The following is a 14419-nucleotide window of genomic DNA, read 5'->3' as shown; positions in this document are numbered from 1 at the left end:
TCCAATCAGATGAAAGGAGAGACGGGCCTTCTGTCAGTGGACAATATAACGGTTAGGTTAATCTTTTTGGCAGTGCAGTGCGCCTCGCATTTTTAGGCCCCGATCTGACAGAGCCCACTTCTGTTGTTCTGTTTCTGTCATAACTGTTATTCATTAATCCGACTGGACAATGAGAAAAATCGCCCATGATGTCGGCCGCTCTTCTGCTTTGAGTTGAAGTTTTTTCAACTCGAGGCGCTCACAGCGTTTCCTCAAAAAAAGAGCGGAAAAATGCGGGGTGCTCAGCAACGCAAAAATAGCTGGCAAAAAGCGTCCCTCTCATTGATAACAACTACAAAAAAGTCGCCCCAGCTGCTAAAACGTGTTCTGTCTGATTGGGCACGAAGTCTGTAGGGGATATCATCGATTTTGCTGGTATTTGATTATCAGCATTTATGTTGGGACACACATTTGTATGAGGTGCTTCTATATTGTCTGCTGTGTTTGTTATGGTGTAAGGTAGTATAAGTTCACGCTGGGAGCAGGACTGGATGGCGGAGTTACACAGAGGACCTTCACCCAAAAGACCTGGGTCAGGTCTCAGTGTTGGCTTCTGGTTTAAGGCCAAACAATGTTATCTTCCTAAACCCTTACAAGTACTTTAAAGGCTCAAACCTAACCAAACTGGGACTGTTTCATAACGTTCCCACACTGTGGTTAAATGGTACTAATGTCAACAGAAGCCTTTTCTTTGGCATCATTGAATATTTATTTGTCTGTCTCTCTGTAAAAATTGAGCCTGTTTGTAGAGACCAGGCTAGCCTCTGTTATGCTAGCTTCTGTAACTAAATGCAAAATATTATAACGCATTAATTTCATCAGTATTTCTATAAAAAATTAAGCTTGTCCACCACTGTACGATCAGGATCGATTAGAGAAAAAATGACAACAAGGCGATAGAAGGAAAGATTAACACATTTTAAGACAAAATTTAGTTCACAATCATACCAAAACAAAATGTCATACATTTAGATAATGATGCAGCTCAGTCACCCTGCACATTCACTGAATAGAATTGTCTACAAAATAACAGGCTTAAATACATTAAGCCACCTAGCCTCCTATTAACTGAATACAATACGTGCATGTGTTTTGATCTCAGGATAAGATGCCTGATTAAAAGGATGAGCAACTACAGCTGTTCTTGTTTCCATGCCAACGAGACAGTTCAAAAATAGATCAGAAGAGACTCGTCTGTCAGCTGACTTTGTGGTCTGAAGTGGAAAAGGATTCCTTGTGGCAGTGAATAAAACTCTTCATTCTTTGTTCATCGTATTTGTTTTGTAGCAGCATGCACCTGAGGATAGCAATGTTTGGTTCAGTTCTGAAAATCTCAACACATACTTTATGCATTACCAGAAACTTTTATACACAGATTCATGTTCTTATCAGGATGAATTGAAAAATTGGCCAATTGGTTATTCAATATGTTCAGCAGTAAAGACAATGTTTTAATATTGAGACTTTAAAGCTTTCAGATATGTAGAGTACTGAAAAGTTTGCATTTATTTTTTGAAAAAAGTGTTCTGTTGTGAACTTCACTTCACTTGTTAATGATACATTTTGTTAAGATAATAAAGTAGAAAATTATATACTGTTTTGGTTCTGAAACTCAGACATCATACCAACAAAGCAGCACATCTCTGTATCTGGGTATCAAACTATTAAGATAATAAAAACGTTTTACTGTTCCACATTTTAGCTGCATCTGTATCTGTGCTGCTGCAACATGAGTTTCTGAAAACATATTGAAGTTGTAATCTCCAAGATCTCAGTTTCGTTCTCTTTGGCGGCACCTACGGCGATAAACAAAATTGCGGGAGCACACTTCCCAGATATCCAGACAGTGTTGCATGTGTGACATCCACGGTTGGCTCCGGTTGTAACTCTTGATTTTCCTCGCTGACAGTCGCTTTCCTTTTTAGACTGTTTGCCTTCATCTGAGCGTTGAATTAGTTTCTTTTTCTTTGGATTTTCACTTATTTTTGAAGTTGTATCTGTAGTCATCGATCTTTTCTTTGTTTGTTCAGCCATAGCAGATTACTGTTTACTCACAACACTTGCAGAGAGCGGAAAAGCAGCCGCTTAGCTCCGCCTCTCTGGCAGACCAACCACTGCTGGCTGATGGAAAACGCATCACTAACTGGGCGCCGCTTGGGATTTTGCAGGCAAAAGTCGCCACAGACACCCAGTCTGTAATACTGCAAATGCAAAGGCTTTCATCAGTGGGCCATAGGCTCATCACCATTGTGTTACCTCATTCGGCGATAGATAGTGATTTAACAGACATTTATTTACATGAAAATCTGCAAGATTATCACTTTAAACAAGCCATGTGATATACTGTACTGTTGAGCAGGGTTGTGTTCCAAGGCTGGATTTGCAAACCCCCCTTTTTCCATTAAGGGTTAATGAGGTTTTCTTGCTTGTGAAACAGAACACTGAAGCTCCAGCTTCACTTCAGCTCTCTATTCAGCCTTGCAATGACTGACACTAATTCTGGGATGCCAGTTTGTGGCTTTATGAGGTGGTTTGGTTTGTTTACGTGTTGAGGGAGTGAAAAATGGTTGAAGATGGGGTACAGCTGTGTGAGATCACTGCTGTATTTGCACACCTCTTAAGTTACAGATGTCTTTAGTGCAAGGGCAAGTCAGCTGCAGTGAGGACAGGGAGACGGGCAGATGGATGGCTAATGGACACTGTGAATGGCGTAGAGAATCTGTGCATGCAGGGAGGTGTTAATCTGTGTGTGTGAGCGTGCATGCCCTCTGGTTCTTCTCCAGTATGTGAAATCAAGTGTCCATCTGTGCTGAAATGTCCAGTTGATCCTCTGCCAGAATAACCTCCAGCTGCCTGATGCCTGCGCTGTGTTTCCTTTTTTTTTCTTTTCATAAATGTCACTGAGCTTGTCTGTTCTCTAAATATGGGGGATTGGACAGTGTGCCAAACAAGGGGATGTCCATCAGGACATTGTAAGAAGGCACAATCTAAAGTTGGATTTGATTGGCTGCCTCTGGCCCAATCCTGGTCATTTTCATGGGAAGCCTAGCAGGATGAGAGGGTACTTATGGAGGGGAGAGACGCTACAGAGCTACCTGGACTTTGTAGCAGGGACACTTTCTTTCCCAGACGTCTGTTGCTTTTCCTGGTGTCTGTTGTTCAGCACAGCCGGCCACCATGGTAAGAAAACAAAGAAGGAGGTAAAATGGAAACGAGAGGCAGAAGGGAATTTAGTCTTAATTAATCTTTAAGGATTCACTTTTGTTTTCTCGTGAGGATAAAAACCAGATGTCAGAAGATGGAGATATTATTACCTGAAGCAAAAACAAACTTCTTCTGCTCGGCCACAGTCACTCAGCAAGTTCTCATCTGCAGCACAGCTGGATTATTAAACGGATTTTTATACAACGTGTTTTATCTCTTGGAATTCTTGATTTTTTGGGGGGAAATTTTTGTGGCTATTTTTTAGGCGCAATTTTTTTTTTAATGATGCTCTCTTTGGACTGTAATGCCTTTTCGTTGTTTGTTTACAGGGTCATAAGGCTGATATTTTACTTTATTTTGCTTCTATGTTCCATCATTTTGTAACTGAACTCAATAAGATTGATATTTTGATTGGAGGGAGCGACACTAAAGATAGAAAGCACACAGCTGAGTAAAGTGAGACGACATGCCTGCCTTTTCTGAATGTCCTAAGTTTGGACATTAACCTTGAGAAAATCCCTTTCAAATCCTCTCCCAAGTCTCACCTTAAAAATAGCTCTGAAGGGAACTCATGAGTACGACTAATGTGGGACCTTCCATTTGTTACCGTGTTGACTAGGTTCTGTCAAGCAAACAGGGAAAGAGGGGAAATAATCTACTGTCTTCTTTCACTATCATGAAATAGGAGTCTCTGTGACAATAAAAGGGGAATATAAATCAATTTCTATACATTGTTCTTGCTTAGCTTCTATAAACCTAGTCAAACCTGCGAAAAAAACTTCTCTCAGAATAATAAATCGATTCTTTAAATATTAACATTGATGACGGAATTTAAAGATACAGTCTTGAAGATTTAAATTCTGTGCTCTTGAGCGCCTCCCACTGGGAATAAGTCATAATTACAGCACTCTTCCCAGTTTAACCAGATGTCTACGGCTGGCTCCCTTTGTCATGTTCTAACTCTTGATTTTCCTCGCTTTCCTTTTCAGACTGTTTGCCTTCATTTGAGCGTCCAATTTGTTTCTTTTTCTTTGGATTTTGACTTATTTTTGAAGTTGTATCTGTAGTCATCGATCTTTTCTTTGTTTGTTCATAGTAGATTTCCCCACAATGCTGACAGAAACCAGAAGTGCAGCCGCTTAGCTCCGCCTACCCTCTCTGGCAGACCAACGACTGCTGGCTGGTGGAAAACGTGTCACTAACTGGGCGTTGCTTGTGATTTTTTCCACGAATGTCGCCACAGACACCCGCTCTGTAAAAATACGATATACTGCATATGCAAAGGCTTTCATCAGTGGGCCATAGGCTCAATCATCATTGTATTAACTCATTCAGTGACAGATAGTGACTTAAAGACATTTATTTAAATGGAAAAGATTGTTACTTTAACTTGTTTGCGTCAAAAAATTTGATCAAGACAAGGAAGAAGCTTGCACTTACAGGACGATCAGGTTGGATTTATGACCTTTGACCTACTATGCACAGCAGAGTACACATGTGATGTCATCAAGCATAACATCAGGATATATCAGGAAACTGGAAGGCTGGTAAAGAATGTGCGAAGAATAGTTATTGCTTTATCAGATTCGAGCCTTCCTGGTATAAAAAAAGTTGTACATGTAGAAATAACATGTTATACACTGGGTGTGTTTCCCTTTAAGAGCCTCTTTTTAACAGGTGTAACAGACTTCTTACCCTGACTTCAGACTATTTCCAGTCCCTGGCTGTCACTTTGTCATTGATAGTTCTGCTTCTGGCTTTAGGTTTCTGTTTTGGTTTTCTCTGGCTCACTGGAGAAACACGGCTTATGAATGGGTGCAGAGTTACCAGAGTGGACCACCACTTGGCTTTACCCAATACATATTTACCACCACTCGGACATACTTTATATAACCACATAGGACTGTCCACAAGATGCTGTAGGGTGTTCACATTTCTTGTGTTTTATACCTTCCAGGCATGTATTGATTTCTGTTCATTTAAAAACCTCTTTGAGATAATTAACCCATCATAATAATAATATATTGATACAGCAATGAAACTAACCCTGAAGTGAAACCTAATAGCAAATATGATGTTTAACGAATCCAAAGATTCAACTTGAAACTGTCCAACTTGATTGTCACATAGCGGATGAAAAACTGCAACTACAAGATTGCAAAACACTTAAAAAGACTTAAAAGTCTGAAAAATGATCACCATGAATTTTAAGGCCCCAGTTAGTCAGCACACTGGCCTGTCACCTAGCACAGAGTTAAGCACCTCGAGATGTGGATGTTTTCAAGGGCAACCACTGCTGCTTCAGCTGAGGTCCTTCTTCTGGTCCCGGTAATCTTTCTTCAGTTTTTTCATCTTGTTACTGATCTGCTCGACACTCCTGTCGAACCCCACTGCATCCATCTCGCGCCGGATCTCATCCAAAACAGCCTTCGTCCGGGTCGATCCCTCCAGCTTATTTTGGATCTCCTCCGAGGACCACACTGCAAGAGGACAGCTTGTCTCCTCGGCCAACCACTGCCTCGTCTTGGAATCAATTGTTATTGTTTAGTTTCACTGTAGAAAAATGGCATTCACTAGACTTGGTTTGTCTTTATGGTCACGGCAAGCCTGATACACATGACCAGAATAATAACCTCTCTCTTTTTGTTCCATTCAATTCTTTAAAGCCCACCGACGCCCAGAGTGATGCCCGCTCCTTCCTGACAGAGGAGATGATTGCGGGTTAGTTTCCTCTTCGGCTTTACATCTTAGTGTCATTTTTGTATTAGTTTAATGAAATGTATTTATAAAAGTTGTGAGTGGAAATAGCAACAATTGCTTGTGGATATTGCACCATATGAAAAATGTTATATTGTAAACAAGTCAGCTGTTACAACCTTACGAAATAAAACATTGAAGCACAAGATGCTGACATAGTTTACTCTCAAGATTTGTACTGGATTAAGTATTTCCTTCTCTCGTCCAGAGTTCAAGGCCGCCTTCGACATGTTCGACACAGACGGTGGCGGTGACATCAGCACCAAGGAGTTGGGTACCGTGATGAGGATGCTGGGCCAGAACCCATCGAGGGAGGAGTTGGATGCCATCATTGAGGAGGTCGATGAGGACGGTGAGATTTTTGTGTGGCATAATTGTGTAAAACTATTAAAGGATGTTTGATGGGATCAGGTTTACCGGTTCTTTTGGCTTTGATGTGCATGTGCAGCTGCCTTCCTGTCACTTCACCTTGTCTTGTTCCTCACTTCTTCCCCTCCCCTCTCCTCAGGCAGCGGTACCATCGACTTCGAGGAGTTCTTGGTCATGATGGTGCAACAGTTAAAGGAGGACCAGGCTGGAAAGAGCGAAGAAGAGCTTTCAGAGTGCTTCCGTATTTTTGACAAGTATGTCACACATTACAAATAGACAAAGCCTGTAAATCAGATGACCTTAGAATTGTACAGCATTTTTATAGCCTACAGAATCAATAAGCACATGGAAAAACTGCACGGAACGTAGTAATTTATGTGGGTATTATAGCATAAGTGCAACAACCAAGCAATCAATCTTAAATGATACTACACCTACAGTCTGTGCGTTGGATATCTACTCTGGGGGCAAAAGTAGTTCAGTCTGTAGGGACTTGGCTGTTCTCGGTTCAAGCCCAGGTAGTTGGCGTTGGTAGCTGGAGAGGTGCCGGTTCATTTCCTGGGCACTGCCGAGGTGCCTTTGAGCACAGCACCAAATCCCCCAACTGCTCGGGCCGCTCATCCGTATGCAGCCCCGTCACTCTGACATCTCTTCATTAATGCATGTCCATACACACACACAGGCCTGAAATACACGTATATAAATATATCTTCTTCTTCTACTACTACCTCTATCCGTCTATATGAGAAACAAGTAATGCTTGTGAACCTGGAATAACAGATTTTACCACTCGGGGGCAGCAGAAACAAGTTCAAACCCTCCTCACGCCCACTCTGTCCCAGAGAGTAACTTTGTTTGTGGTCCCTCTCATAGCTGAATGAAGCGCCCTCATTAAAATGAAGGCTAAAAATACACTTCCCTCTCTCCAGAGGAAACTACACTTGGTGTCACATTTTAAAACCATGGCTTCATATCATACGATAATAACAGGTTACATAAGCCAGAGTGTGGACAGTGAGGAGGCAGCCTGCTTACACTCACTCAACAGTGAACCTTATGTCGAGAAATACAACCTCATCCCTTGCTGCTTGGTTTTGCAACATACCCTTTAACTACACTTTGTTTTCTCAACTAGATAAGGTCATGTTTAATGCTAAATACAATGTAAGTTCTTCGGCTGGAGCATTATATGTTTGTATGAGTGGTCGCACAGAACTTAACATTAAGCTTCCATGATAAACACAGAAGGCATTGTATGTATAGTCAGTAAGTCAACATTGGTGAGGACTCACAGTCGGAGCGTTTTACAACCAACTCCCACTTTCCTAAGTGTTTGGATGGAGGACCCGTCATGTGAGCCGGCAAACAGAGTGCTGATAGGAAGGAAGAGGGGTGGGTTTGAGAATGGTCCATCATCACCATTAAAGTTAGGGTGACATTATGATTCATTAAAGGGGTGTGTGACTGGTCACCTGGCTTCATTCTCTTTAAGCCTCTACCAACATAAATGCTCCTACTCTATTCACCACACAGTCTCTGTTACTGCTGTAACACACCTTAAGAATCCTAGTGTTGCCATGTGCCTGCTTGATGCATACAAAAACAGCTGTTTGCTCAAAAGTTCAACACAGATGGTGAACCAGAAGCAATTCTTTACTATCATTACTGTTTGGACCAGAGCATGATAAATAAACCATGTAAATAAGTAAACATATACGTTAGCTGATAACATTTTTCCTGATCATAAAGTATTTTTAGACCTTTATAAAACCACAGAACATAATTATTGTTGCTACAGTATTAGTATACCTTTGTAATGAATATTCTGCAGTTTGTGATGTCAAAGAGCAGGCATGTTAGAGATCAGTGAATTTAATATTGCTTTTTAACCACAGGAACGGAGATGGTTTCGTCGACCGGGAGGAGTTTGGAGATATTCTTCATCTCACTGGAGAGCCAGTCGTAGAGGAAGATATCGATGAGATGTTCGGGGAAGCAGACACAAACAAAGATGGAAAGATTGATTTTGATGGTGAGATTAGGCTGCACATTAGTGAGAAGGCCGGCACCTCTGTGCCACGCAGAGTCTCCATTGATGTTTTTTATATTATCAGGGAGAGGTACAAACTGGATCTGCAGATGCATTTTAGTGCCAATCAAACCGAGTGGTACAGTACATGTCTAGTTTGATGATGACTGTCATTGAGAGTCTCTCATGTTTAAAGGAATAGTTTTACATTTTAAATCATCAAATCTATCAGTTCACTATGAACCCGAAGCTAGCTGCCGGTTAGCTTAGCTTAGCATAAAGAGAGCAAACAGAAGGAAACAGTGGCTCCGCGCTCTGACTGTTCGCTGTCTGCCTGATATACCCTCCCTTCACAAATGCCACTCTAATTCAGATGACCGTTGTTATTCACTTCACCTGTCAGGGGGTTTAATCTTGTGTACATAATATTAAGCTAAATATAAACATCACATATGCACTGATCGGTGCATATATGCTATGTATGATGGGTGTGGAGGCTTGTCCGTCTCTTCTGATGCTCTCTTCTGAAAAAGTGAATGCTGGTTCTTAAAAAGGTGCCAGAACACTCCATGAAACATGTTTGTACATAAAACTACATTTTTGGTAAGGGTAGGGGGTAAACCCATCAAATATTAGTTTTTCCACCGATTTAAAATAACCTAAATGTCTATATTATTTCACAACACAGATGTGCACACATGGACAGGATCAGCAGTGTTTTGGTTGATTCTGTGTCCTCTCTTTTCTCTCCAGAGTTTCTGAAGATGATGGAGAACGTACAGTAATGAGTGCAGCTCTACATTCCTCGCTGACCCTTCTTCAGAAAGAATACAAAGCATGCTATCTGATGGAAACCTGCTCAGTGCAAACTCTAAATGCTAAAAAAACCTGTACATGTCTGAATGTGATGTAGCTCCTGAGACATCAAAACAGATACAAGTATAGAAATAGTTTCACCCCCAACCCCCCTGTCCGCTTCTCATATGTAACCCAGGAGCCCGGTGAGGATATCTATAAATATCCGTCCAAACCTTTTAAGACGAAGACACTTTCCCCCCCGGCTGCCTCCTTGAGCCGGCCACCCAGCTGTCCCCTTGGCAGCTGCTGTTTCTCCAGAAATGCAGAACCTCGCTCTTAACCACACCCTCTTCTTCCCAGTCCTACCCTCCTCTTTAAAAACCAAATATCTTTTACAGCCTGTTCTGAGATTTCTAAATAAATTGACTTTCTCCTTGTTCGCCTTTGCAAATTATTCTGCTCAGCATGCCTAACATGTCTTCTAATTTTATGTCTGTTTTATCTCTCTGGGACCTTTAAGTTACAACTGTCTGTCTGGCTCAGATACACACATCTGCACAACAACACTTAAAGTGAGCATTCACACTGACAAAAAAGCAAATGCACATTCTACATTACCAACAAAATCCTCTCTGTACACACACACATTTTGTCAATCGTCAACGGTCTGATCTTCCTGTTCTAGTCCTTAAAAGTAGCCTTTACTTTGCCTTTAGAAATATCTCTAAGTGCCGTAAACCAACCTCCCTGTCTCATCAAATACCGGAGAATATCTCAGGAAAGTTTCTCTTATACAGTTGAAATCAATTTCCTCTAACTTGTTCTCCGCCTAAGTCTGTCATAACTCTCTGCCACTGATTTTCCAGCAGTGGAACCAACACGATAATCAATTCCCCCACAGGTTCCTCCCCAGCATGAGAGGCGAAGCCGAGCAGCCAGCCGGCATTAGAGGCTTGAGGCAGTCGCAAAGCAGTTGAGTAAATTCGGCCTTTGGGTATATAGTCCCCAACATCTTCTCAAAAAGCATCATCCCTCCCCTTTCTCCACGACTGCTCCCCTCCTCAGCATCCTATCCTCCTCTCTTGACTCTCCCGTCGGGCCCTCCCTTCAGGAACCGCCCACCATATAAGGAGCATCAGGTCGTGTTTATCAGGCAGCAGGGCACCGGGGTGTGAGGGTACTAGCCTGGAGTCTGAGTCCACTCTCAGCCTAAAATCTGCCTGCTATTCAGGGCACCAAGGCAGAGGGGATAAGGGTGGGGGGGTGGTGAGATGGGGTCTTGGTTTTACGTTTCAGGCCCAGATTTAAACGGCATAATCACAAAACCCATAACTGAGTTTGAAATCTTTGAGTTTCCCTCCTCATCCTCGTCCAATATCTTACATCTACAAAGAATCAGCAGTGTGCACAGACGAGCAGCAAGATCTAAAGTTCATTTTTTTGTTCAGTATTTTGTGTAGTTATTTTAGGAGATCACCACTGACAGCTGTTACAGGGTAACTTCTAAGAAGTAGCCTCATGAATTTCATTTTTAAAGTTTATTTTTCTTCTCAGTATAAATCTTTTTCCTGTACATAAAATAGTTCCTTCTCGTGTCCTACCTCTGATCCTCTCAGTTCAACAAATCTGTTGATAGGCGGATAGAAAATTCTCTTAATCTTTGTATACTCCCTAACCACTTTGGAGTATTCATTTTGCATGTCCATTCGTTCCTGTAAATCTTGCGTCTTTGACCTATATCACAAAAGTGCAGAAAACACTGGGTTTACATTTTTAATCCTCCAACTTGAAGAAACAAGAGCGTTCCTCTCCAAAGTGTGATTGGCTCACCGTGGCCCCAGAACCCTAAAAGTTCACGGTACTAAATCTGGAGGGCCTGTGAGGGACAGGGGGCGGGACCTAGCTGTCCCGTTTAAAGTGTGTCTGAACCTTCACTTGACGTCTAGTCTCTCTGTTGGGGTGCACGCGGATTGACCACACCTTTGGGCTTTTCTTTTTTCCTTGGATATTTGGGGGGGAAAAGCTAATCCACAAACATGGTAAGACATATCACTTGTGCAAATGACCAATTGAACTGTTTCAAATTGGTCGGCCAACGAGCCAATATTGTAATTAACCCATAATGAGAGCCTGTAAATGCAGGATTCTTAATTAAATAATAAAGGCATGTGGAAGTCGAAAATTAAGTCAGCTGAATAGTTGCGAAGTATGTTTAAAATGTTAATCTCTTGAATCCCCGTAATATGTAAAATAAATGTCGACTATTTAATTTCATTTTTGTATTAAACAATTGCATTTTAGAGGAAACATTTCTAGGATTATTTTAGCATATTCTAAATAGAATTCTTATTAATTGCTGGAGTTCTGGTCGTGGTACAAAGTATAGTTGCAGAGTAAATGGGTGTCAGCTGCTAAAGTGTGGATTCTGCTTAGGCGTCGAATTCCCAGGGATTGGATGTCCGCAGGCCATATACAGCGAGCCTAATGTGTTGAGCCAGAAATAGCCGGACTAATTTTCACCAAGCTCAAGAATCCTTAGGAGACGCAACTAGCCTACTTTATGCTACAACACATGACATATGAAAACATGTTCATCACAATAATTAATCATACAGTAACAGGAATACAATTAAATATGTAGAATGTTCCTGTAATTCATGTAATTTTCCTGAAATGTCACAATTTTACTGTGTGTAATGGCATTTTTACTCTCCCGTGATGTCATTCTTAAAAGGGCAGGGATTACAATTTGTAAAATCGGCATGGAACATTCAGTTAATACTTAAAGGGACTTTAACCTAAATAATCAATAAAGCATAATAAAGCATGTAGTGAATGATGAATTAACACAGTGGCACCTGTTTTCTTCCAGACTGACGCGCAACAAGAGGCCCGCTCCTACCTGAGCGAGGAAATGCTGGCTGGTGAGTGCAGGCTGCAGTAACGCGATACTTCAGTAATGTCGTTACTTTGCCCAGGAATCTGTTATGTCACAGATTGCTTCAGTAATGTCAAATAATAATCAGACTTATTGATCTAAGACTCATAAATCTAAACATTCTAGGTGTATATTTCGTCTATTATGAAAATAAGAACATGCAGTGAATTTAGGTCATCATCGTCTGAGTTGTGCCTGTATTTTTAAGCCTCAGACGGTGCCAATTTATTATTATTATTATTATTATTATTATCATTTTTGCTATTAACACCCTGTTTTTCAGCTTAGGAGATATATGTTAAGGTTAATTTATAACAGCCCAAAAGGTCTAAGTTGTGGAACAGCCAAGCGGGCAATGCAGAGAAGTAATAATAAATTCCTTCAACTATGATTTCTCCAGAGTTCAAAGCCGCCTTCGACATGTTTGACACCGATGGTGGCGGTGATATCAGCACCAAGGAGTTGGGTACCGTCATGAGGATGCTGGGTCAGAATCCGACAAGAGAGGAGTTGGATGAAATCATCGAGGAGGTCGATGAGGACGGTGAGCAACGGATAATACTCTGTGATAGAGCAGGCCCGTTGTGCGCAATGACGTTTTACGCACAAACAATAAAGCAATATACCACAACTACACTTTATAAATATTACACTTATAAACAAAGTAACTGTATATAACATTATTTAGAACGAATTAACAGTATGTAACATTATTTAGAACGGGAACCATGTGTGATTTGGCTTCAGTCAGGGAAGATTTAGGCGCAGGTTGCCAAAGAGAGTATTGATCATTTCGCCTCACCAGCATGAATATATTTTATAATGAGACACATTTCTTTGTGGTTTTAGATTATGGCTATATATAATTACATCATATAAACTGGGGCTCACTTAACCCCAGGTGTCCTTTTATTATGGCTCATGCGTAAAATCGTGCGCAAAGACAAGAACCCCGTCCTGTCTGTAAGAGACGACAATGGGCCTTTGGTCGGGCTGGTCATTGTTAATCAGATATGTGGCTTTCTTCTAACCTCAGGTAGCGGTACCATTGACTTCGAGGAGTTCTTGGTCATGATGGTGAGGCTGCTCAAGGAGGACCAGGCCGGCAAGAGCGAGGAAGAGTTGGCAGAGTGCTTCCGTGTGTTCGACAAGTACGTTCACCATGTTACTGTACAGAACGTGGTTTACTTCTGCTACACTTCTGTTCTGTTTAATTTACTTATGTAATTGACTGTTTATGTTTAACAATCCCGCACATTTCCGTCGTTTGCGCAGGAACGGCGACGGCTACATCGACAGAGAGGAGTTCGCCCTCATCATCCGCAGCACCGGCGAGCCCATCACAGAGGATGAGATTGATGAGCTGATGAAGGATGGAGACAAAAACTCCGACGGCATGCTGGACTTTGACGGTGCGTGTATGATGATTATGGTCATTTTAAGTGCTAGGTTAATGTAAAAACGTCACTTTTCCACTTAATTCTAACATGAAAGGACTTAGGCCGCGTCTTCACTCTGAGGAATTTACAGTATCTTACACATAATGTCAAAAAAATCATTATTTTGAAACACTTTATAGCAGCCTTGGCATATTCCCATCTCTCTGCTGTGTTAATGTAGATCTCTACTGATGATGATCATGGTGATAAATAAAACTAACAATTCCTTTTGTTCTTTTCCAGAATTCCTCAAGATGATGGAGAATGTGCAGTAAAACCAGAAAGACTCATGGACATTCCTCCTTCCCTGTTACCCCTCATTGACAACCTCAAGCCACAACCCCATCCCCCTCCATCACTCCCTCTTGTCCACCTGATTCACCGCCTCTCTTCTCCATCCTCATTGTCGTCCTCAACAGAGAGCTAGGACACACATTGGGGGTCACTGGCTGGGCTACACTCCTCCCCAGCTCGCATGTGAATGCAGGAAGCCCTTGGATGTACGAGGAAATTCAGTGCACACATAGCATCATCGACCCCCCTCCTGCTGGTTAAGCTCTGATCTAGATGTAGTCTAGATAGACTGGCAGCCTGTGACCTGCTGCTTAGACCAAGTTATTCAACCACTTCACTGTACAAAGAAGTAATTTGCTTGAACAGAATAAATGAACTAACACATGCTCACTTGTAGTTGGTCTGTCATATTTAAGGTCTGTGTAAAAATTTTGTTTTGAGGAATATGAATAAAATCTGTTTGTTTCTTCTTTTTGTCCATTTTGTTTGAACCACAGCCAGTTCTGTGGTGTTAATCCCCAAATGTTGTGCTGAGCACACTGCAGACCTTTT

The 14419-nt window shown here is 41.5% G+C and overlaps 2 protein-coding genes across 2 annotated transcripts; both read left to right on the top strand.

Annotated features, from left to right (window-relative positions):
* The first annotated feature begins 3129 nt into the window (after nucleotides 1-3129).
* Nucleotides 3130-9635, top strand: LOC138589310 (troponin C, skeletal muscle-like). The gene is made up of 6 exons (XM_069659536.1): nucleotides 3130-3219; nucleotides 5910-5964; nucleotides 6209-6352; nucleotides 6509-6623; nucleotides 8265-8401; nucleotides 9152-9635. The coding sequence occupies exons 1-6, from the start codon at nucleotides 3217-3219 to the stop codon at nucleotides 9181-9183; spliced, it is 486 nt and encodes a 161-aa protein (XP_069515637.1). The 5' UTR covers nucleotides 3130-3216; the 3' UTR covers nucleotides 9184-9635.
* Nucleotides 9636-11148: 1513 nt separating this feature from the next.
* tnnc2.2 (troponin C2, fast skeletal type, tandem duplicate 2) lies at nucleotides 11149-14328 on the top strand. The gene is made up of 6 exons (XM_069659537.1): nucleotides 11149-11235; nucleotides 12069-12120; nucleotides 12535-12678; nucleotides 13171-13285; nucleotides 13410-13546; nucleotides 13817-14328. Exons 1-6 carry the CDS (start codon nucleotides 11233-11235, stop codon nucleotides 13846-13848), a joined length of 483 nt encoding a protein of 160 aa, XP_069515638.1. The 5' UTR covers nucleotides 11149-11232; the 3' UTR covers nucleotides 13849-14328.
* The last annotated feature ends 91 nt before the right edge of the window (nucleotides 14329-14419 follow it).

This window comes from Semicossyphus pulcher, unplaced genomic scaffold (assembly GCF_022749685.1).
Source record: "Semicossyphus pulcher isolate SPU_LCO1_2020_fin unplaced genomic scaffold, fSemPul1.0.p SCAF_13, whole genome shotgun sequence".
Taxonomy (NCBI): domain Eukaryota; kingdom Metazoa; phylum Chordata; class Actinopteri; order Labriformes; family Labridae; genus Semicossyphus; species Semicossyphus pulcher.
This window is presented reverse-complemented; position numbering and strand designations above follow the sequence as displayed.